This window comes from Phycodurus eques, chromosome 16, assembly GCF_024500275.1.
Source record: "Phycodurus eques isolate BA_2022a chromosome 16, UOR_Pequ_1.1, whole genome shotgun sequence".
NCBI lineage: Eukaryota > Metazoa > Chordata > Actinopteri > Syngnathiformes > Syngnathidae > Phycodurus > Phycodurus eques.
In genome coordinates, this window is record NC_084540.1 from 11,683,593 (window position 1) to 11,708,658 (window position 25,066).

Sequence of the window (25,066 nt, forward strand, 5' to 3'; positions counted from 1 at the left end):
TGCTGTTAGCAAACACCTTGTCAATTAACTGGCCTACAGCAGCAGACAATAATGTCAAAAGACTGCATCGCTACATGTTGAGGTCCTAACCCCGCACTGCTCTTTGATCAAACTAAGCGCTAAATGCTAATTACCACACAATAGCATCAGTAGTAAAGCAGGCGAGCATCCTTGCAGCTAAGAAATTACAATTAGATTGAGCAGATGACCACGGCGTATCCCATCAGCAATTATCAGAATTTTATGATACATTCCCATTGTAGATGAAAAGCACAATTAAAATATCCATCCATCCATCAATTATCTGAGCTGCTTATCCACACAAGGGTCACAGGAATGCTAAAGCCTATCCCAGCTATCATCGGGCAGGAGGTGGGGTACACCCTGAACTGGTTGCCAGCCAATCGCAGGGCACATATAAACAAACAACCATTCGCACTCACATTCACACCTACGGGCAATTTAGAGTCTTCAATTAACCCACCATGAGTGTTTTGGGGATGTGGGAGGAAACCGGAGTGCCCGGAGAAAACCCATGCAGGCACGGGGAGAACATGCAAACTCCACACAGGCGGGGCCAGGGATTGAACCCCGGTCCTCAGAACTGTGAGGCAGACGCTCTAACCAGATGTTCCACCACAATTCAAATATATATATTATAATTATCGGTACTACAAAAGTAATAATTACCTGACAGCATTAGGCTTTTAAATTACAACACGTGAACTTTGCAGAATACTGAGTTGACGCTTCCAGCCTGTAGAAAGTCACCTCTCTCGTAGGGAAATCACATTACACCTCTAGGAAACAGAAAACGCACCACAAGAAAATGTTTTTCTTCTCTTGGTGTACAGTGCAGTCGAAAAGAAAAAAGGTGTTAGGAAACACTCGCATCAGTTGAAAGGGCTTACATAAAATTGCAGGGGAATTTCAGCTGAGAAGCAAATACTGTTTTGGAGAGACTGTAAATATTTCCTCCTCCTTTACCTCACAACTTCAATCATTGCTGGAATATATGCAGTCAAATAGGCCAACCGAAAGCCTCCTTTCAATAATTCAACAGTTTGACAACAATTTTTCACTTCCAAAGACAGATGAATTCCTGCACAGACAGCTTTGTAGCAGCAGTTTAACAATTGCTTAAGTGGAAAGAATGAAGCCAAACAGGAAAAGAGATGAGATCTTCAATAGGACTCAAGTGCTGCAAGATAAAATAGAATATACTGACTGCCCCAAACTGTACTGATTGTGGGATGCTTCCAGTATCTTCTACCATGCAGTACGCAATTATATCTGAGAATAGTGGCTCCAACTTTAAAAGGGAGACTGGGGCTCCCTGAGAAGGATTCCAGATATTTGCCCTAAGTTGGTCTCTGAGCTGCAGTGCTGCAATAAATCTAAAAGCCTCTGGGCTAAAGTGTGGGAAGGAGAACTCACAATTCTTCACAATAATACGTCTCATAAATCACCAATACAGAGACCAAACACCCTTCCTACACATTACATTTCTAGACCTGTACCTTACATAGCATACCGGAATTTATCGTGTATAATGCTAATGTAACATTTTTCCCCCAAAAAATTGTCAAGTCACTAGTGCGCATTATACATAGGTATAGGGGCAAATGGAAAACATTTTTATATTTTATAAATGTATGAAAAAGTGTAGCCTACACTTTCATTCCAATATGACAGGGGTATGTATGACTGCATATATGTACAGTTGTGCTCATAAGTTTACATACCCTGGCAGAATTTGTGAAATATTGTTTTTTTTTTTAAAATATGACTGATGACTAAACAACAACCATCATTACTTTCCTTATGGTTATGTTTTGTTTAATGATAATGCTTCTCTGAAATACTTGACCGTTTAATTTGAATCCCATTAAAATAAAATTAAATGTGTTTCGCCTGGTCCTTCATGTTTTCTCTAAAGAATTGTACCCATGTTACAAATTTTGCCTGGGTAATCAAACATATGAGCACAACTGTGTGTTTTCTAATTTACTAAATAAAAGAAGGGCTGTGAATTTCAAAATAAAAGCAAGATCATTTAAAAAAAGGATTACGTGTTCAAAGAAAGTGCTTAACTTCAGAATAATTCTTTGAAAAAAAACTAACGAAATACAGATAATACTTCATGTTTTGATCATATGGGTAGAAGCAAAATCATGCATTGTAAAAATGCATTATACAAGGGTTTGCCAGAATTTTGAGGTCAACTTTGGGGGATGCGTATTATACCTGGGTGCGCATTATACACGAGAAATTACGTTATGTTTGCAATCAAGTTTTCATTAGGCCACCATTTAATCCACTTCCTAATTCCTCTTGGGAAACATTATGTTCCTTACCAATATCACATTGGGTGACTTTAGACTTTTTTGTGCCATTGTGGAGCCTCCACTGTATGATTCCTCATCTGCTGGTTAATAACGAATTTAAATAGCAGCAGCTAATCTCCTTTAACGACACCATTATCAGCACCATCAATATTGAACAACTTCCTAGATTAGACCACCATTTGCACTGCAGCCTGCTCTGTGCTCTGAGATCAGCCGGCTACCAAGGTAACCTCATAGCTAAATGCAAAATCTGGATATAAATGTTATCAGCACCGACCAGCCACAACATTCTGACCACTTGCCAAATATAATGATAGAAATTACAAATATTCTGTCTTTACAAAGGTAATATTCATGGTTTGGATTAGTACTGCCAGAGAGGTGTTAATTTCACAATTTTAGATGTTCATTCATCCTTGTGGTCAGAGTTTGCAGTGGTGCAACACTGTAATGTAGTGCATTATAGTAACAGTACAAATAAAGGGTGATAGAAATTGAACTTTGCACTTAGAATTCATTGTAATTTGTTTCTCAATTTTATTTTTTAAAAGATACAAGATTTTTAAAAGATTTTTTCAAAAAGATACAAAAATAAATTAGTTGAGTTGTACAAATTCTAGGTCACATTAATTGTGGAATTAATTTTTTTAATGATTTATCTTGGTCAAAATTGGCGACTCTAAAATGCCCATAAGTGCCCTGCAATTGGCTGGTGACCAGTTCAGGGTATACCCTGTCTCTCGCTCGAAGATAGCTGGGATTGGCTCCGGCACGTCTGCGACCCTATTGAGAATAAGCGGTACGGAAAATTGATGGATGTATGGATGATTTAGATTAAGTGATATTGTTCAGCAATAGCTGAATTTGCACATTCCTATTTTATTTAGTAATTTTTATTTTATTTGACGTTAATGCTGTGATTTTAAAAAATAATCAGAGGTTACTCACGAGTTACTCCAGTTTTTTTTTTCTACTTTCTTACTCAAGTAATTATTTGGAGGACTACTTTTTTTACTTTTACCTGAGTCATATTATTCGAAAGTCACAGTACTTTTACTTGAGTTCGATATTTGGCTACTCTACTCACCTCTGAGTACACACACAAACTCCTCTCCTCTCCCTGTGCTTTCACTCCTAATTTAAAGATTCATTAAAGAGAGGGTTGATTGAGATCTGCGGAGGGGGGGGGGGGGGCGGATCTAGAGGCTATCAGAGCAGAGAATGACTGTCCCTCATCCTCTGTGCAACTCCACACTATTATTCTGTCTGACAGCCTGAAAATGGAAACAAGCTCTGCTATTTAAATAGCTTCAGTCAAAAGCTGCTGTTGTCTGCATCTGTAAGGCGGCACTTTTGCTATGTTATGTTTTATTAAAATCCACACAAGAAATAAAATCACATTGTCACTTGGTGGTTGCAGTAAGATTCATTTTTCTTTAAAAAAATAAAAATACAAAATAAAACTTCCAGTGTCGAGACACAAAGCTTAGCTGATAAAACTTGAGGCTATTAAAACACAACTAATTTCACTTAAGTGTGTCACAGCAAACAATGAGGATCTCAGTTATTATGAGTTTCATTCTCTTTTATGCTCTCAGTGCTCCCACTGTGCCAAACCAGGACAATATGATGTTCATTTGCATAAACATATTTCCTGTTTCCATAGCGAAAAAAGTTTGCATGTCTGCAAAATAAATATACAAGAATAGCAAATGTTACCTGAACCTGTTTCGGTGAACTTTCTGACCCACTTTCAGCTCAACCAAACAACCTTTGATCAACATTGCTGGAATGACGGATGAGCTTGCTGAGTCAGAATCACCAATGACTGACTACATAAAATTATTCAATTAATAAAGTATTTTTGTTATAGTTGAATTTAAGAAAGAGATTTATTTTGTACCACACTTTAGAGTTGCAGCTGTAGGATTATTTTGTGCAGAGATATATCACCAAGCTTCATGGACAATCCTTGCAAATAAGTGTTCTGCAGCTAATTTAGAGAAACCATTGCAATTAAGCTGTTCATTTCCCACTGGTATCCTCAGGAGACAATTTAAACAAGTAGCACGGCTTACATCAACACGGTGTGCGTCCAAATTTGAACCAACACTTAGTGTACTGAGACCTGCAGCCCAACGCATTAGAAGCAAAATGGCAAAAATTGGTCTCAGGTTAGAAGAGATAATAAGTGGCAAGTGATGCCACAAAGCTGACCACAACAAAACAGTATGAGACACAGGAGACACGACTGCAGTTTAGGCTTGTGGTACAGTGCAGCTGGGAATGATATTTAGAATTGGAAAGCCTGACCTGGATTGTGTCTATGCTACACCGCCGGTGTGCATACTATGCTGATAGCTGAGTCAGGTAGTAAAATAGTGTGACATCACACCAAAGAATAATCACAGAACATGACAATAAACAAAGGAGGGCATCATGCATTTTGTATTTTTTTTTTCTTCTTGTTGTGGCTAGTTATTACAAAAAGAAGACAAGGTATGCTTGTGAAAAAGCACATTGCGTTTTCTTCTCTTTCCATTCAGATGATCCTATTTTAGAAACAATTGGGCCGATCAACAGTGTGTGGCAGTGTGAATACTGCAAGGACTACTACCTACTTAGTAATACCACTACTTTATTACTATAGTTAGGAAATTATCACTGTGGTTGTTCCTTCAATGTAGGGAAGTAGTACAGTAAAAGTAGCACAGTAAAGATCAATTGTGTGGAATTGATTGTTGATTAACCAAATCTTTCAGAAACTGAGGCAAAATGAGGTGCTGCAAAGCATCCTGACAGACACCTACTGTATAACCTAGAATATATTCTGAAATCAGTGAGTCACCTAAAACGTCAAGCAAATAAACTTTTTTTTTTTTTTTTAACAGTGTACATTGTAGCGTGTTATGTGGGCAGTGCTGAGTGTTTTGCTTTGATAAGTGTCCACACCAATGCTGTTTTATGGATTTCTTTGTGAATGATTTCATTATAAAGAAACATTCTAATCCTGGAATTAGTATTTGCTTCATCATCTCCAAAAATGTATGCCTATCACTACATGTCACGATGGCACAAGTTGTTAGGAGTCAGTTAGATTCATGCATCATGTAGATTTTGTCATATACTGCCTGCAGTTCCATTATTGTAGCCGGGAGGGCGCTTTGCGTTCTCGCTCTCACTCTCACTCTCTCTCTCTCTCCCCTCCCTTCTCTGTTTACACCACCTGTCTCCAATCAGCCTTATCACCACCGGTATATAAACCTGCCTCTCAGTGGTACCACGGCCCTTTTACCTCCTGTAAGTCACCCTATTCCTCGTTCCCTTTTTGACTGCTGTGTCTCCTTGTTCCAGTGTGTTTCTCCCGCGTGTTCCTGATCCACGTAATTTCTTCATCCACACCGCCGCCTGCCAACCCACCTAGGACCACCGCCATTACCTTTCATCAATAAACTATTCATCCTTTCACTTCTGCCTCCGACTGCTCTTGGATCCAGCCACTCTCTATTCGTGTCATATTTCAGAGTCGCAAAATAAGAGTACCCTCACTGCACCATACTGTACATGTCTATGTGAAGAAATATGCATTGGTTTGTGTGCCAGCAATAAAAGGTTGCTGGAGAAATAGTGTTCCATTAACATCCAAACCATGTAGTGGACTTTGCCGAGGGTAAGTATCATAGGCCTTTGAGGCAATGCTGCATTAAGAAACTCCGGTTAAAAGGACATAGTGAAGGTGGTCTTCAAAGAGCTTATTCGAAAGTGCCAGTATACCTCTGGAGCCTTCAAGATAGCTTGGCTCAAACGTCTCTGTCTTTAATGCTTCCCACTCCGGTCGAAAATATATCCCTGTGCCACCCTTCTTCTTTTTCACATCATTAGTTGCCTGTACCTTCAAGAGAACCTATTAAGGGAAACACATGCATTTTAAAAGTGGCTACAGTTCCCATCCACTCATGTGTCATCCAGGCTAGGTTTGTGTCCGTTGCATTAAATGTAGAACTGCATCATACCCAGAATGGTTTCTAAAAATTCTGTCCTCTTATGAAATCCATTCATCAGTCCATTTTCAATACCACTCATCATGTTAAGGTTTAAGAGGGCGCTGAAGCCAATCCCAGCTGGCTTACGGAACTAAATAAGATTTCTAAACACATTATTATAGTGGACATAAAAAGTCTATACACACATGTATAAATACCAGGTTTTTGTGATATAAAAAATAGACCATGATAAATAATTCTAAAACTTTTCCCTCCATCAGTGTGACCTATAAACTATACAACTCAATTATTTTGTTTATCTTTTCAAAAGGTTGGACTGCGCCAAGGCTGCCCTTTGTCACCGATTCTGTTCATAACTTTTATGGACAGAATTTCTAGGCACAGCCGAGGCGTAGAGGGCGTCCAGTTTGGTGGCCTCAGTATTGCATCTATTGCAGATGATGTGGTTCTGTTGGCTTCATCAAGCCGTGATCGCCAACTCTCACTGGAGCGGTTCGCAGCCGAGTGTGAAGCAGCTGGGATGAGAATCAGCACCTCCAAATCTGAGACCATGGTCCTCAGTCGGAAAAGGGTGGAATGCCCTCTCCAGGTCGGGGATGATATCCTTCCCCAAGTGGAGGAGTTCAAATATCTTGGGGTCTTGTTCACGAGTGAGGGAAGAATGGAACGCCAAATCGACAGGCGGATCGGTGCAGCGTCTGCAGTGATGCAGACTTTGTATCGGTCCGTTGTGGTAAAGAAGGAGCTAAGCCAAAAGGCGAAGCTCTCAATTTACCAGTCGATCTACGTTCCTACCCTCACCTATGGTCACGAGCTGTGGGTCGTGACCGAAAGAACAAGATCCCGGATACAAGCGGCCGAAATGTGTTTCCTCCGCAGGGTGTCCGGGCTCTCCCTTAGAGATAGGGTGAGAAGCTCAGTCATCCGGGAGGGACTCAGAGTAGAGCCGCTGCTCCGCCGCATTGAGAGGAGCCAGATGAGGTGGCTCGGGCATGTGTTTAGGATGCTTCCCGGACGCCTCCCTGGTGATGTGTTCCGGGCACGTCCCACTGGGAGGACACCCCGGGGATGCCCCAGGACACGCTGGAGAGATTACGTCTCTCGGCTTGCCTGGGAACGCCTCTGGATCCCCTCGGAAGAGCTGGAGGAAGTGGCTGTGGAGAGGGAAGTCTGGGCTTCCCTGCTGAAGCTGCTGCCCCCGCGACATGACCTCGGATAAGCGGAAGAGAATGGATGGATGGATGGATGGATCTTTTCAAAAGGGGAAGTAAAAATAAACAACTGAGATAATGTGTTTGCACAAGTATGCACACCCTGACAGCTGGTGATGGATGTACAGTGGGTACGGAAAGTTTTCAGAGCACCTTAAATATTTCACTCTTTGTTATATTGCAGCCATTTCTTAAAATCATTTAAGTTGTTTTTTTTCCTCATTAATGTACACACAGCACCCCATATTGACAGAAAAAAAATTAATTGTTGAAATTTTTGCTGATGTATTAAAAAAGAAAAACTGAAATATCACACAGCCATAAGTATTCAGACCCTTTGCTGTGACACTCATATATTTAACTCGAGTGCGGTCCAATTCTTCTGATCATCCTTAAGATGCTTCTACACCTTCACTGGAGTCCAGCTGTTTGATTATACTGATTGGACTTGATTAGGAAACCCACACCCTGTCTATATAAGACCTTACAGCTCACAGTGCATGTCACAGCAAATGAGAATCATGAGGTCAAAGGAACTGCCTGAAGAGCTCAGAAACAGAATTGTGGCAAGGCACAGATCTGGCCAAGGTTACAAAAAATTTCTGTTGCACTTAAGAGCACAGTGGCCACCATAATCCTTAAATGGAAGACGTTTGGCACGAACGAAACCCTTCCGAGACCTGGCCGTCTGGCCAAACTGAGCAATTTGGGGAGAAGAGCCTTGGTGAGAGAGGTCAAGATGAACCTAAAGAGGCTGTGGCTGAGCTCCAGAGATGCAGTCGGGAGATGGGCAAAACAACTAGAAAGGCAACCATCACTGCAGAACAGTCCAGTTATGATCAATTCAATGTCCTGAGAATTAAAGTTCTGTATTACCACTGACTGCTATTTCGAAAGGCGGCACGGTGAATGACTGGTTAGAGCGTCAGCCTCACAGTTCTGAGGAACGGGGTTCAATCCCCGCCTGTGTGGAGTTTGCATGTTCTCCCCATGGCTACGTAGGTTTTCTCCGGGCACTCCGGTTTCCTCCCACATCCCAAAAACATGCATGAATTGGAGACTCTGATTTGCCCGTAGGTGTGAATGTGAGTGCGACTGGTTGTTTGTTTGTATGTGCCTTGCGATTGGCTGGCAACCAGTTCAGGGTGTACTCCGCCTCCTGCCCGTTGATAGTTGGGATAGGCTCCAGCACGCCCACGACCCTAGTGAGGAGAAGCGGCTCAGAAAATGGATGGATGGATGGATGGATGGATGCTATTTTGAAATGTTCATAATTCCTTACACCTTGACTCAGGTGCCATTTCCAACTGAAGAAAAACAGCGCCAAAGCATGATCCTCCCACCACCATGCTTCACTGTAGGTATGCTGTTCTTTTGGTCGTGACAAGTGTGGTGTTTGTGTCAAACATACACTTTAGAATTACACTCTGGCCAAAAAGTTCAACCTTTGTTTTACTGGACCAAAATCTCCCAAAAACATGAGGGATAATGAAACCAAGGTTGGACTTTGGCAGCTTCTTTTCCCTATTATTGGCAGTGAAGATTGTGTTTTTTTAAATCTGATAAAAACAATGTAAAGAGCAAGGGAGTGAACAATCAGGAGAAAGAAAAACAATGAAATTGGTCGAGAGAGCAGAAAAAGGCAATTTCACACTCAGTACCATTCACTGGTCCTATACTGTGTTTCATCCTATTTGTATCTGATAGGATTTTCTGCATAAACACCTGTACTGTATGTAGTATGTGTGTGGATTTGCATTACGAGTCAAAGTTTCAGGCTGAGTAGGTACTGGAAGTGTGTACAGTGCTACCAAGGCACTTTCACCAACATGTTTATGGATGTATATATGTGTATATATATATATATATATATATATATATATATATATATATATATATATATGTATATATATGTTGAGGATTTACATAGACTGAGGTTCCATGGCTTGCAGTAAGGCTGATTTTAATGAGCTAAAGGGCAAACAAGCCTTCCCCTGGCTATAGCGTGAGTGCTAAATTAATCAGACAGCTCTCCTGTCGTCTACAACCCACCATCTTCTACAAGTCTGGATATAGGGCTTCATTAATGAGCAAGAACCTTTGAATTGTTTTATGTAAGCACACCCAGTACACATCACTGGAGTTTCCCCTGCTTGTTACACTTTAAAGTGCACTCAGGGGCACTGCACCAATTATTCAACCATCCATGTAAACTCATTCAATAATATTTCAATGGTATCGAACAACTTAAAAGCAAGAGGTAGATAATGAAGATAACAGTAGTGTCTCTATTATTTCAAAAGCGATAACAGATAAAGGAATTATGCCAATATTTTGGTAAATACAAGACAAATGGATTATGATAGACAGAGGCGTCGCTTACAAGTTTTCTGCCAGCTGATATTAGCGACAGAGAATGACACACCATGTCAACAGCATGCCAGACACAGATAAAAGGTGAGAAGGTGGTCCAAAAAGCTAGCAGTGACTCTTCCAAATGGCTAGTGCTCTGGCCATTTATATGCACAGGCACAAAGCGGAAACACTGACAACGTGCTTAGAAAGATAACAGCTTTCTCTCTCAGTAACAATTTTCATGTTATGGTAGATTGTAAACTTGTCAATATAATAAAGAAGAGTTGACCCCTTGGAGTCTTGTCATAAAACTAATTTACATACAAATTCCGATTTCAATCCTCTGTGACGCTTAAAGAATGTCTATGACAAGTCCTGCAATAATGTATTTGTTGCTTAAGCACAAATATATCACTTCTATGTTACATGGACTGGACTGGACTGTACTGGACTGGACTGGATTGTCCAGGGTGGACCCTGCCTCTCACCCACTGGCAGCTGGGATCGCCTCCAATTCACTCACTACAGAAAATGGATGGAAAGATGGATGGATGGATGGATGGATGGATTCCAGAAGATTTACTTATCCTTAAAGTTATCTCATGAAGGTTCAGGCTAGGTCAGCAGTGATGGTGGAATACTTTATAAAGAGCTCTTTTCTGAAACACTATAAATTAATTTTGCTTATTAAAGAAAAATAACATTTATTTACCTCTAGACCTACGATTTTACAAAAAACATCATTGCCTCTGTCTGACGATTCTTCTGATCATTCCATCCCCCCAGCCATTGTGTACGGTTTGTCCGTACACAATGGCTTGGCAAGATTGATTATTATTTTTAATGTGGCTTTTTTCTCATTTTGGGTAAAAAATGAAAAAATGGACAAAAGTACATCCTGGTAACCTAAAAGTGAAAATGGCAGAAGGAGTTGGTCCCAACTTTGTCTCTACTCTGAAGACTTTCTCCCTGACTGTGTCTGTGGGAAATGTGTCAGTATCCATAGAGACACATCCGCAGGAATGTGTTTTTAACAACAGACGCGGTTTAAACACAAAAACAATGATTCAACCTGAAAAGTAACCTTTAATTAATCAGTCAAATCGATTATTCGCCCGGCCCGAAGGGAGCGGCACTTTTTTTTTCTGTAGAGTCCAATATGCACTTCCTGTTCTTGCTGGCTCTCGACCCATCGCTGTCACCCTCTTGTTTACCATTCAAACCAACTAGTGGGGTTGCTGGCCTACCCCGTCGGAATTATTGGGCATTGGAGCCCAAATGATTGTATTTTACGTATTGTGCCTAAAATAAGTTGCCTAACAACACATGCCGCATAACCTGAGAAAAGAATCTGAGCAACTTTGTTGTCAAGAATCTATCCAACTGAAGCATCCCGACCTCTTATTGATCCATCGATCTTGATGTGCATATGAAAGCTCTTATTTATGCAAAAAGAAGACAAAAGCGTAGATCAAATAAGAGTTACCCATCTAGAGATAGACGATGAACATGATGGACTCCTGATGAACAAAGCGAGGGGGTCTGCCAGCCTGCTATGCAGCAATCAAGAAAGCCCCACGCAGCTCTCAGCATGATGTTGCTTGTCCATTACCAGCATGAACCACAGCCACTATAGACACTGCCAAAATCCCCCGGTGTAGAACTGCAGGCCTACCTTCGGCTCGTGTGGTGAAAGGGGAATCTGAGGGTCGCTTGGCTGAGAACTGCCCCCCGAGAGAGGTCATTAGAAAGCACAGACTGAAGAATCCAATTCCCACCACGAAAATCCTAAAAGAGAAGAGGAGACAAAAGAGACAACGTCAGAGATGAAGCAACATAATGTACACACAGCATACGCAATTTTAGTTGCTGTCAAAGTTTATGTCCAGTGTGAGACTTTTACACTGTACCCATCAACCCACACGTGGGCCACTTGTGTTAAATTCAAATCTCTCTGCCCATTACATGAGGATTTCACTGTGCTGAGGGAGCTGTACTTGGGAGGGAGTCCAAACAGAGGTTCATAAGCTTGGAAAGAAATATTTCGTACCAATTAGATCTTACATTGAAAGACTAAAAACTTCTTTGCAAACTACGCTTTCACTAAACCGCATGACCGCCGCATCTGTAAAGCAAAACCTATATATTTTTTTCTTGAATGCATACATGGCAAAACAGTGACAGTACAATCTGAACATCAACATTCAATGACCACAGCAACAGAAACACCTGCACATTCTAAAGAAATCCAATAGAAGAGCTGGGGTAATAATTATGATCAGTTTTGAGAGACACTGAGACAAAGGTATATGTAGAACTGCACTGTAACATGAGAGGTGTTTGGAATTTCAACTACAACCACAATAATAAACATGTTGTACTTTTCCAATGAGTTAGATATGACATTTTTTAATATATACAACTGGATTTCCTTGTATTGTGCAGGAAGTGTCGATTTAGTACTTGTCAGCATTTCATAAGTGCAGGTGGCAGAAGTACTCACACTCAGTACTTGAGTAGAAGTAAAGATACTTGAGTCAGAAAATAATCCGGTAAAAATACTGATATAAACCCTTTACTTTAGTACCTTTAGTAAAACTTTTGTATTTAAGTACAAGTTACTCATTTTGATAACTTGGCACAATGAAAAAATGAACTTCTCCCCTCAAAGGAGTTTTTCTTTTTATTAACTCAGGCTCTAAAACAACTCGTTCCCATACCTTTGTTAATGTTACGGACTGACTAACAAAAGAATATTAAATTAGCTAATGATATATTTTTAAAAAAAATACCTCTATGTCTTTTTAAGATTAAGTGGAGAATTTTTGAAAGCTTGTGGTTTTTAGGCTGGTACAAGACACAAGGCATTATCCATCAATATTTCTTGGAGCAGACAACATTAAACGATTCTCTCAGATAAGGCCATCGGCAATGGGGAATATCTTGCCTCTCCGAATCTATTGCGTTCTCGTCCTTAATCCTCTCTGGTTCGTACACTGCTTTATAAATCCCCAAGATATCAGCCAATCAGTCAATACATAATTCCAACCTCGGTTGACTTCAACACTCTCTATTAAATCTTTTCTCGTTTCGTCACCCATGGAGGTTCGAAAAGTAACCAGTCTAATTTGACAAAGTACTGTGGGGTGTAAAACGTTCAGACAATACCTAAAGAAATATACTTGGTAACTTGTGCATCTGTAATCTTTCTGCATAAACCTTTAAAAAAATATATACGCCTTCATCACTAAAATTGTCCTACTTTCCCCCCCCCCCCCAAAAAAAACACTTAGCTCCTTCGATTTGTCATTACTGTATGTATAATTCATCATGAATTTGTTTCAATTTCAAAGTATGATTTGAAATATGGAACGACGCATTTAACATAAGCAAAACACGTGATTGGCTCATTCGCTTTTGCTTACCTGAAAGGTTTGTAAGTGAGAAGACATCTCCTCGTCATAATGGAAAGATCGCTGCTCATCATTGTGCACACGCAGGTCCATTCACCGTGCCGTGGGTGCGGGGGAGCCCAGAACTCGAACGCATAACTTTAAATCGGGCAAGTGGCGGCAAGCGATCAAGAGTGTCACCAAAAATAAAACTTCCACGCTTCTATGCTCTGGTCCAACTCCACCCTCCGATGCATACTGCGGCTCAGTGTCTCCCGGTGATGCTGTATCCGCCCGTCTCAAGCGACCAACTGCATGTCAGACGTGCATCTTGTGTACTGTTCGTCCAGGACGCAGCTTATGCTCACAACTGTGTACGGAGGGTATGAACAACACGCTACTGGCGGATTCGTGAAATGGGCAACACTTGTTAAAGTCGTATAAGAGCTCCATCTAGCGAGTCTTACTGGAAAATGAGGTGAAACGTGGCTCATGGGAGCACAATTTGTTGATTTAAAGCTAAAGCCACGTTTTATTTTTTGTTCTTTTTAGTTAAAAACAAAAATATAATAATGTTTTATAGACAACACTAGAGGAGATGACAAAACGCTGATAAAGCTTGTCAGCTCCTCTAACATCTTGCTGGTCTTCAATAGTTAATTTTTTTTATATTTAGTGAATGCCCGATTCATTTTCCGCACTGGCCCAGTTGGTGGCACACCTAAAATGTAGAAGGAAATGACGGCAAGGAAATGAAACATTTTTCCGAGCAATGAGTGGATCGTAGTTGTGAAAACCTCAATACAAATATTATTTTGCATTTATGTAGCATAAGTCACACAATAATTACTGTGGAAACAAAAACAAGAATAAAATTGCCACAAATGACCAATTTTTAGGTGGAACGGTGGATGACTGGTTAGCACATCTGCCTCACAGGTCTGAGGACCCCGGTTCAAATCCGGGCTCACCTGTGTGGAGTTTGCATGTTCTCCCCATGCCTGCGTGGGTTTTCTCCGTGTACTCCGGTTTCCTCCCACATCCTAAAAACAAGCATGGTAGGTTAATTGACGATTGTAAATTGTCCGTAGGTATGAATGTGAGTGTGAATGGTTGTTTGTTTATATGTTCCCTACGACTGGCTGGCAACCAGTTCAGTGTGTACCCCGCCTCCTGCCGCCAGTTAGCTGAGATAGGCTCGAGCATACCCGTGACCCTCGTGAGGATAAGCGGTGTAGAAAATGGATGGATGGATGGACCAATAGCTACCTCTTTTCGAGAAGCCGTTGGCTGCCAACAGCGGTGTGGGTGGTCACGTGGTCACGACCCAGTACTCTCGTCCTTACTGATCTGTTTTTATTGCTTTTGTTTATCTCATTTTTTAATGTGTGTGTGTGTGTGTGTGTGTGTGTGCGTGTGTGTTTGTGTGTGTGTGTGTGTGTGTGTGTGTGTGTGGGAATTAACTTGCTAGTGGCCTTGGGAATTAACTTGATAGTGACCCAGCGATGTGGTTTGCGAGAACCTTTATGCACATGAATATAACTGAGTGTCGTAACGCTGCTGTCGCTTCACCACCTGTCATGATGCGGAGAGGCTCTCTCCCTAATCTCCCTACGGACATCGATCGCCGGTGACATACAGCTAAGGTCTGGAGACGTGACACAAAAAGCATGATTGAGATGGAAAAAGAGGAACAAGAGCAGGACGAAAAACATCTTCCACGTCCGCGAAGCAATCCCCTCAGCCATTGGCTATGTGAATGCGCATTTGATGCTGCACAAACAGTATGTTGTACTTTAACACATTTATTCAATGATTAAAAAAAGATAGATGAATAGTTGAGAGCGATACAGTATTTTAAAAGATGCTTGCTTATTTGAACGGCCGGTGAGAGGCACAAACGTACGTACAGATACGGCCCGTAAACAGTTTGGTCACAGGCTTCGCTTTTTTAGCCACAAGTACATTATAAATATAGTTAAGTCTTGTTGTAAAACACAATAATAGGTTTACTTTCTAGTGTACATTATTTGAATGGTTTTGGGGGGAACCCGGAAATGCAAGTTGCTAAGACACGGTTAGATCCACAGTAGCGTCACTATATGCTACAGTAGCGTATAGTGACGCTACTGTGGATCTAACTTACTATACTATCTAAAATTTTTTCTAAATTACTATATACTATCTAAATTACTATACAGTAGCGTATAGTGGTGCAAATCTGGGGCATTGTTTTACTTCTTGAGTGTAATGTTTTGAAAATTCTCTAACACTTTGGAATTTAGTTTTTATACATCCATTTTCTGAGCCGCCTATCCTCACTAGGGTCGCGGGCGTGCTGGAGCCTATCCCAGCTATCCCAGGAAGCGGGGTACACCCTGAACTGGTTGCCAGCCAATCGCAGGACACATACAAACAAACAACCATTCGCACTCACAGTCACACCTACGGGCAATTTAGAGTCTCCAATTAATGCATATTTTTGGGATGTGGGAGGAAACCGGAGTGCCCGGAGAAAACCCACGCAGGCACGGAGAGAACATGCAAACTCCACACAGGCGGGGATCGTGTTGTACAGAATCGTCGTGGAGCACTCCTGCGTGTAAGAGGCAGCAGAGCACCGTTTTCCCTCTGAATGAGGTCCTGATGTTGTGTAATTTCCCAACAAGCCCACTAGGCATAATGCACAACTGGTTAGTAACATTCACCTTTTCCACATTTGCGGGGCTGTAAAAATAATAAAATGTTCATGGTCGGAGGAGGGATTCTCTAAAAAGTGATTCCAAAGCAACAATGCTGTAGTTTTAGTTTAAAATAATGACTTTATCTACCAAGCTATCCATTTTCTGTACCACTTGACCTCATAAGGGTCACAGGTGAGCTCGGGCCTATCCTAGCTGACTTTGGCTGCAGACACAGGGAATGGATTGGTTGCCAGCCATTTATAAGGCAATACAGTATTAATGAATTACAAAAAAAGGCTTTTGTCCTCTACTGGGACTGTCAGAAATTGATTTTAACTGAGAGATCATCTTTTTTTATTTATTTTTTAGCGATTGTAGCTAGTCTTACACTGCTTCACCTGGTCCAGTCACACAAGCACCATTCCTTCCTTCTGCATTCATCAGTCATAGCAGCACCATTGTGCACTGTATTCTTGTCCAACAACTTGAGTGCTTATTCCTCGGTATGCGTTGAATTTCCTCATCTTCAAGCAATCAATCAAACAATCAATCAATCCTCATTAAGCAAATGCCCAAGGACAAAAAAAAAATATTGAAGTCACTCCTGGCGTTGGGGGAAGTGGAGGAGCAACATTCAATGGGTCCTGTAATGCAGTTCGATCTAAAGTTATGAAAAGAAACATTACAGTATACTGTATGTAGGGAATCTATTTTAGTGCAATGAAACCTGTTGATGGTTGATTTGAATAAAAGACCTTTGTCAAATGAAAATCCTTAAAATCAAAGCCTCAACAACAGAGACAGAGAAAATATTGATGTCTAACATATATCTATATATATCTATCTGACGAATCATTATCGCAATTATCCTGGATACATGTACTTACACTGTATAGCTATGGCATTTTTATGACTTAATAATGACATGAGAAGAGGGGTCACGGTTCAAATGGCAAGAGAATGAAGCATTTATACAGTTAATACACATTAGTTATTTTGTATCAAAAACATGTTTTATTATTTTTATTCCACTCAGGTTCTGTTTGCATTGTCATACCATTCAAAATAGTAGAATCTTGATCCACTATGTTCCCCACGAGCAATGCTCGTGGCTCGCGCACATTTTGTCAACAATGAATGCGAGCTTTGCTGTTTCATCCACAGTTACATTGAAAATTAGAAATATAGTTAAGTATTGTTGTAAAAGAACAACACGTGGAAGCTTTTCACCAGGGGTGTTAAACTCATTTTTGTCACAGCCCACACTGGAGTTATGGTTTTCTTAGAGTGCCTTTATGAATGTGAAACCACATAGCTGTATAATCGAAAGATGATAACTAGTTTAGAATTACAAAGTCAAGCAAACAATTAAATGTTCCACTTTTGTTCAGTTGATTTTTTTAAAGTGGCTTGGTAACACAAAATGTTTGCAATCTCTCAACATTATTGAAAGTTAATATTAGCAATTTTTAAATAGATTTTACCAAGAAACATAAAGTAGATGAACATGATTTGCTTTTGTGGGCCACACCTGGCCCCCGGGCCACAGGTTTGACACCAACCTCCACGAAATCGGTCCAAACACAGCACTATTCTTTGGAATTTCTCCACAAATATATTGAAGATGTTTATTCCTCAACTCCTCTGAGTTTGGCAGGTGATGCCAAGCTTAATTAAACTTTGCACAAGACATCGCCACATTGTTCCTCAGACATTTTTCCTGAGATGAGTGGGCCTGTACCAACCATGTAGTGAGCAGGTACTTGAATAATGAAAATAATTTCTAAGTCACAACAAGGGCAAATTCCACCCATTTTGCAAGTGGTATGTGGTATATTGCATTTAATTGACAAACCGTATAGATCTCAAACCAGGTCACAGACTAATTTTTACCTACATTACACATAAAACAGTAGAATTTTTTTAAACAATTATCTGTACTTCTACTTACAGAGTTTGAGTACATTTGTCACCTCTGATTATTTATTTGGCATTTGTGGCTCAAGGACAAAATCTCTCTCATTACACGAACCCCAATTTCTATTTTTCTCAACTTGTGTCCAAAACAAATCAGCCAAGATGAATGCAGAAAATTTAGGTTACTTGTGATGAAATTGGATAACGCAGAGGTAGCGTCTTTTGACTTGTTCAAAGGCCTACCGTGAAATGCAAACAGTAGTGCCCTAAAGAGTTTCGTTAACATGTTTGAACAGGGAAGGACTTTCACTGCACTCACAAGCCTCAACTGTCATTCCGGGACATGTTCAAACAAACACATCACACCACGCCTGAGGTTTTGTTATAAACGCAGATGAGAAATCCTGCATGAGGCTCTCTCAGATTAAGTGGCTCTAATACTGCAGAAAGCTTCCCCTGGATTTCCAAAAAAAAAAAAAAAACAACCTTCATCTTGTGTTCAGAAGAACACCATGGTAAGTAAAGACCATCGACAAATATGTTTGAACCTTGAAGTTGTTTTCACTTCTAATATGAAAAATGATACAATTGTACAGTTAAAAAGAAGCATTTTCTCCTCTGCTGTGAGGACACGTTTTTTCCACTGGTTTTCCATCATGTGGTTTACTATGACAGTCGCCACGACAGGTGAGTGCTTTTCCAACATTGAATGCATGTTAGAGTATAGTTAATTTGTAAAATGATTTGTCTCAAACCCGTCTGTGGATAGTAATAGAAAATTATATATCGGATAATATGGAGAAACAGGGGTAGTGAGTAAAACTCTTGATTCTTTTTAGGCATGTGTTAGTTCCATCTGCTACACGTTTTTTCTCTTTATCTTATGCTACTAACACAATTGAGGGATGTAGGTGTTATTTTAGATTCGTCACATTGAATGCCTGGGACATTTGCAACGTTAAAAAGTGGGACAGAAAGTTTCACATGAAGAAATAAGTTGTATACAGTGCAGGTGCAACACGAGTAAAAATAAATGTCATTAAATATAATAATTCAAATTCTTTTGTTTTTGTGGTAGGATCTGCGCTGGTTTCACTTTGAATACTGTACTAAATCCATTGAGCTGCAGATGGCAGTAGTGGGATACATACAGTATGTTGGATGAAGATAAGGACACATTACATGACATAACTGGCCTAAATTCTCCTTTAAATGTGATCTGAAGAGGGCTGTTCAAGATCGTCAAGAAATACCCTCAAAATCTGGCACAGTTTTTGCCTCCAAAAAGAGCGACCAAGTAATGACAATGTACCATGCATGAAAATGCCTTGGTTGCTTCAATATAATATGAAGAACAGAGGGAAAAAAAGATGTCAGGGGGAAAGGGGCCCACAAACACTGTCAAACTAGTTTTAGTTCAAAGGCCACGTTCACCACAGTTTGATCTCAAGTGGGCCGGAGCAGTATATTCGTGGCCAAATGTAAACTATAAACAACGACTATTCCACGTTGTCCTATTGTTTTTGTGCAAAAACAATTACAAGTACATTCTGTAAATATTCACATTTAGAGTATTGATTTTGATCTTATTGCAAATCATAACAGCAATCTGAAATTTCTTAACAAAAATAGTGCAATATCAGCAATATTATGAATGAGACCCCCATGGATAAAATTAGCAAACAGTTAATTTTATTGAAAAATTGCAGTTAAGTTTGCAACACTTTGCAAAAATCATCCTCACAGGCCGGTTTGGACGGCTTGGTAGGCGGCTTATGAACCACGGGTCGTACATTTGACATCCATGAACTGGGAGGCTGAGGACAAGATGCCCTTGAGCAAGGCCCAGGTCAATAGGTGTGGTACTCTTTGCTCACCCCTGTCACTGACATCTCAATTTACTTTGATAATCCAAAGGTGAAAAGGACAAAATTCAATTTGCAAAAAACCAAATTTACTCATAATGTACCTCAAAAGTTATTGATTTATTGCCAATATACCATACATGAATCAATATGATGATGTCGATGATGATAAAAATGTGTTGACCATCATAATTGACCACCCCAAATTATTACTAACACTCATTTTAAAACCCTTGATGTGTGCTTTCTAGCTCAGTAACCATTTTTGTGCAAACAACTATGCGTCTTCACACATCAAGTGACAGGAATGCACTTGTGGTTGAAGTTCCTGTCCGAGATTGAATCCTTTTCATATTTCTGAAAAACTTAATATTCACTAATTTTATATGAACTATAAAATGATTTTTATTATCTCTACATAAAGCTGTGATGGCAGATGTGGCTGTGAGGACAACTCCTGACATGGTGGTCCGCTGCGGGGACAATGTAACACTGACATGCAATGCCACCTCGGACGAGTTCTTGGATGTTAAATTATTTTCTTGGATTAGACCCAACAAAATGTTATTTGACTCTAAGGTCAAGAACAATGACTCTGCAGTTGTGTGTCTGAACAAAACGGATGATTCCCACCATACGCTCACTCTGACACTCTTAAACATAATGCCCATCCACCAAGGACAGTACATCTGCAAATTTCGTGGACAAGTGGGAATCAATTCCAGCACCACTAACATTACCGTACAAGGTGAGCTTGCTTGTTATGATCATTCATGTGTGTATAATCTGCAGCCTTGTTTTTAATCTTCTAATGGTTCTTTATCACTCCAGACTGCCTTGGAAATCAGAACTACTTCATTAATGAGTCTATTGCAGAGTGCTGGTTCCATGGAGTTTCCAGCCCTGGTAAAATCCAGTGGTTCAAGGGAGATGACCGGTTAACGGACTCAATAAGATCAAATGAAAAAGTTGACCAATATGGCCGCTACAATATCACAAGTACAATAAAAGCACCAAGAGGAAACCAAATTTATAACTGCTCATTATGGATACTCGGGAAATATGTCTCCAGTCAAAAGGTAGTCATGGTTAAAGAGTCAAAAAATGCATCCGGAAGTAAAGACAAACTCCAGTGGGTCTGTCTGATGCTACATGCCATAGTGGTGACATTTATCATGTAATGATACAAACCAAACAAGTTTGAATTTACTGGTGAGTGTTATAGTTGTCCATCCATCCATCCATCCATTTTCTACCGCTTATCCGAGGTCGGTTCGCAGGGGCAGTAGCTTTAGCAGGGATGTCCACAGACTTCCCTCTCCCCAGCCACTTCATCCAGCTCTTCCGGGGGATCCCGAGGCGTTACCAGGCCAGCCGAAGGATGTAGTCTCTCCAGCGTGTCCTGGGTCATCCCCGGGGTCTCCTCCCGGTGGGACGTGCCCGGAACACCTCACCAGGGAGGCATCCGAATCAGATGCCCCGGCCACCTCATCTGGCTCCTCTCGATGTGGAGGAGCAGCGTCTGTACTCTGAGATCCTCCCGGATGACCAAGCTTCTCACACTATCTCTAAGGGAGAGTCCGGACACCCTGCGGAGGAAACTCATTTCGGCCGCTTGTATCCGGGATCTTGTTCTTTCGGTCACGACGCACAGCGAGATCGACCAGTTAATCGAGAGCTTCGCCTTTCGGCTTAGCTCCTTCTTTACCACAGCGGACCGATACAAAGCCCGCATCACTGCAGACGCTGCACCGATCCACCTGTCAATCTCCCGTTCCATTTTTCCCTCACTCATGAACAAGACCCCAAGATACTTGAACTCCTCCACTTGGGGCAGGATCTCATCCCCGACCTGGAGAGGGCACGCCCCCCTTTTCTGACTGAGGACCATGGTCTCAGATTTGGAGGTGCTGATTCTCATTCCAGCCGCTTCACACTCTGCTGCGAACTGTTCCAGTGAGAGTTGGAGATCACGGCCTGATGAAGCCAACAGAACCACATCATCTGCAAAAATCAGAGATGCTATACTGAGGCCACCAAACCGGTTCACGCCTCCACGCCTCGGCTGCGCCTGGAAATTCTGTCCATAAAAGTTATGAACAGAATCGGTGACAAAGGGCCGCCTTGGCGGAGTCCAACCCTCACCGGAAACAAGTCAGACTTACTGCCGGATATGCAGACCAAACTCTGACTCCGGTCGTACAGGGACCGAACATCCCGTATTAGGGGGTTTGGTACCCCATACTCCCAAAGCACCCTCCACAGGACTTCCCGAGGGACACGGTCGAACGCCTTCTCCAAGTCTACAAAACACATGAAGACTGGTTGGGCGAACTCCCATGCACCCTCGAGGACCCTGCCGAGGGTGTTGAGCTGATCCACTGTTCCATGGCCAGGAGGAAAACCACACTGCTCCTCCTCAATCTGAGATTTGACTTCCCGACGGACCCTCTTCTCCAGCACCCCTGAATAGACCTTACCAGGGAGGCTGAGGAGTGTGATCCCCCTGTAGTTGGAACACACCCTCCGGTCCCCCTTCTTAAAAAGGGGGACTACCACCCCAGTCTGCCAATCCAGAGGCACTGTCCCCGATGTCCACGCGTTGCCCCATCCCCACTATACACATTGTTGATGGTGCACTACTTCCCCCTCCTGAGACGCCGGATGGTGGACCAGAATTTCCTCGAAGCCATCCGGAAGTCTGTACATTAATCCGCATTTTAAAAAAAATTATAAAATAAAAAAATAAAAAAATCTGCATTCTTTAAAAATTACAGTACAACAAGATAAAGCGAAATGGTTCAAAGTATTTGTCCAATAGTTTAAAAAGGAACCTAATTATGCACTTAAAAATGTTGAACATATGGTGAATGAATATTGAGGATGTCTGAATCTGATAAATTAATTGGAATTATGTTATAACACAAAGAAATAAGTGTGTCTGTATTTTGTACAAAGTGCAAAACCTATCTGCATGATTTTCTGATTGACTGATTTTATTTTTGATGATGATGTAACCACGAAGGCTGCCCATATACTGCAATGTTAACACGAAATATTGTATAATAATAATAATAATAGTAGTAATTATTATTATTATTGTTGTTGTTGTTGAGATTTATAGTCTAAAAATAGTGCATTATGAAAGAAAAATGGTATTATTGTTTTTAAAAAGTGATTTTTTTTTGCGTGCTTTGGCCATCAATATATGCAAATATATACACAAGGGCTTTCGAGTCTTGCGCTGAGGAGAGGCTTCCGCCGGGCCACTCTGCCATAAAGCCCCGACTGGTGGAGGGCTGCAGTGATGGTTGACTTTCTAGAACTTTTGCCTGTCTCCCGACTACATCTCTGGAGCTGAGCCACAGTGATTTTTGGGTACTTCTTTCCTCTCGCACCAAGGCTCTTCTCCCCCAATTGCTCAGTTTGGCCGGACGGCCAGCTCTAGGAAGGATTCTGGTCGTCCCAAACGTCTTCCATTTAAGGATTATGGAGGCCACTGTACTCTTAGGAACCTTAAGTACAGCAAAAAAAAAAAAAAAAGTGTAACCTTGGCCAGATCTGTGCCTTGCCACAATTCTGTCTGAGCTCTCCAGGTAGTTCCTTTGACCTCATGATACTCATTTGCTCTGACATGCATTGTGAGCTGTAAGGGCTTATATAGACAGGGGTGTGGCTTTCCTAATCAAGTCCAATCAGTATAATCAAACACAGCTGGACTCCAATGAAGGTGTCGAACCATCTCAAGGATGATCAGAAGAAATGGACAGCACCCTGAGTTAAATATATGAGTGTCACAGCAAAGGGTCTGAATACTTAGGGCTGTGTGATATTTCAGTTTTTCTTTTTTAATAAATCTGCAAAAATGTCAACAATTCCCTTTTTTTTTGTCAATGTGGGGTGCTCTGTGTACGTTGTACATTAATGAGGGGAAAAATGAACTCCAAATGATTTTAGTAAATGGCTGCAATATAACAAAGAGTGAAAGTTTTAAGAGTGTCTGAATACTTCCCGTACCCACTGTATATTGGCAATTTCATTAAAATCATGTAATACATAATCTCATTGACTTGATTGATTGATTTTTTTCTTTTAAATTCACATATTGTTTGGATTGAGGGACCCCAAAGTGAATTCATCAATACAGTCTGTTTATTCTGTTCATGGCTCCAGATTACCCACTGGAGCCGATCCCAGCTGATTTTGAATGAGAGGCTGCATACACCCTGGACCACTTGGCAGCTGGTGGAGTTCTGTCCGGGAATACTGTATATACTGTACATATAGTCGCTAAAACCTATACTAACTTACATTAGTCTGTATATGCTGTTACTTATTATATGTTAGCATTATACTGTAGCTGACTTTCGTGAAATGAAATTATATGGTTTGGTGTAACATTTTGATGTTTAAATATAGAGTGTTAATTATTGAGTTGTATGTGTAAACACAAAAAAAAAAAAACCCAACAGTAAAGATACATTATAATTTTAGCCGTTCCTCAGAAAGAAAAATCAGAAAGCTTCAGTACAGAGTGGGAGCCAGTCATCCATCCATCCATCCATTTTCTGAGCCGCTTCTCCTCACTAGGGTCGCGGGCGTGCTGGAGCCTATCCCAGCTGTCATCGGGCAGGAGGTGGGTATACCCTGAACTGGTTGCCAGCCAATCGCAGGGCACATACAAACAAACAACCATTCGCACTCACAGTCATGCCTATGGGCAATTTAGAGTCTCCAATTAATGCATGTTTTTGGGATGTGGGAGGAAACCGGAGTGCCCGGAGAAAACCCACGCAGGCACGGGGAGAACATGTAAACTCCACACAGGAGGGGCCGGGGATTGAACCCCACACCTCAGAACTGTTAGGCTGACGCTCTAACCAGTCGCCCACCGTGCCGCCGGTGCCAGTCATGTGGTTAATAAAATATCAAAACACATTTATGTTTTACTTGTTTGATAATTAAGCCCATTCTATTTTTTAACATGGTAGTATTTTTTCATAATTATGTGTTGAACTTGAAACACATGATGATGTGCAATTGTTCAAAGACTCATACGGGACCTTTTTTTTCCATCGACTAAAACCAGACGAAAACTATCACACATAGAAATGACTAAAATGTGACTAGAATTAACAAGCATTTTTGTCCAAAAAGACCAAAACTAACAATACAAATAAGATGGCTGCCAAAAACAACACTGGTTACACACCAGGAAAACCAGATAGTCACGCTAATTGTCTCATGTGAGGACTGATTATCCTACAATGGTCACTGTTGGGTAGTAATG

General features: G+C 41.0%; 1 protein-coding gene and 1 long non-coding RNA gene across 3 annotated transcripts in view; one reads left to right on the plus strand and one right to left on the minus strand.

Annotated features, from left to right (window-relative positions):
* The window catches only part of LOC133415104 (alpha-1,6-mannosylglycoprotein 6-beta-N-acetylglucosaminyltransferase B-like), a 53,705-nt gene extending 40,050 nt beyond the window's left edge, over nucleotides 1-13,655 (minus strand). The window contains 2 exon segments of the mRNA XM_061700931.1: nucleotides 11,594-11,706; nucleotides 13,344-13,655. Coding sequence (XP_061556915.1) covers nucleotides 11,594-11,706; nucleotides 13,344-13,405 — 175 coding nt within the window. The 5' untranslated portion in view covers nucleotides 13,406-13,655.
* A 4,623-nt stretch (nucleotides 13,656-18,278) lies between these two features.
* On the plus strand, nucleotides 18,279-23,820 carry LOC133415477 (uncharacterized). Of its 2 annotated transcripts, none has more exons than XR_009770132.1 (4): nucleotides 18,279-18,426; nucleotides 18,508-18,598; nucleotides 18,990-20,524; nucleotides 20,608-23,820. It is a non-coding gene; the product is annotated as an uncharacterized LOC133415477 (long non-coding RNA). The 2 variants fall into 2 exon arrangements; XR_009770133.1 differs by having other exon boundaries at nucleotides 20,201-20,524.
* Nucleotides 23,821-25,066: the final 1,246 nt, after the last annotated feature.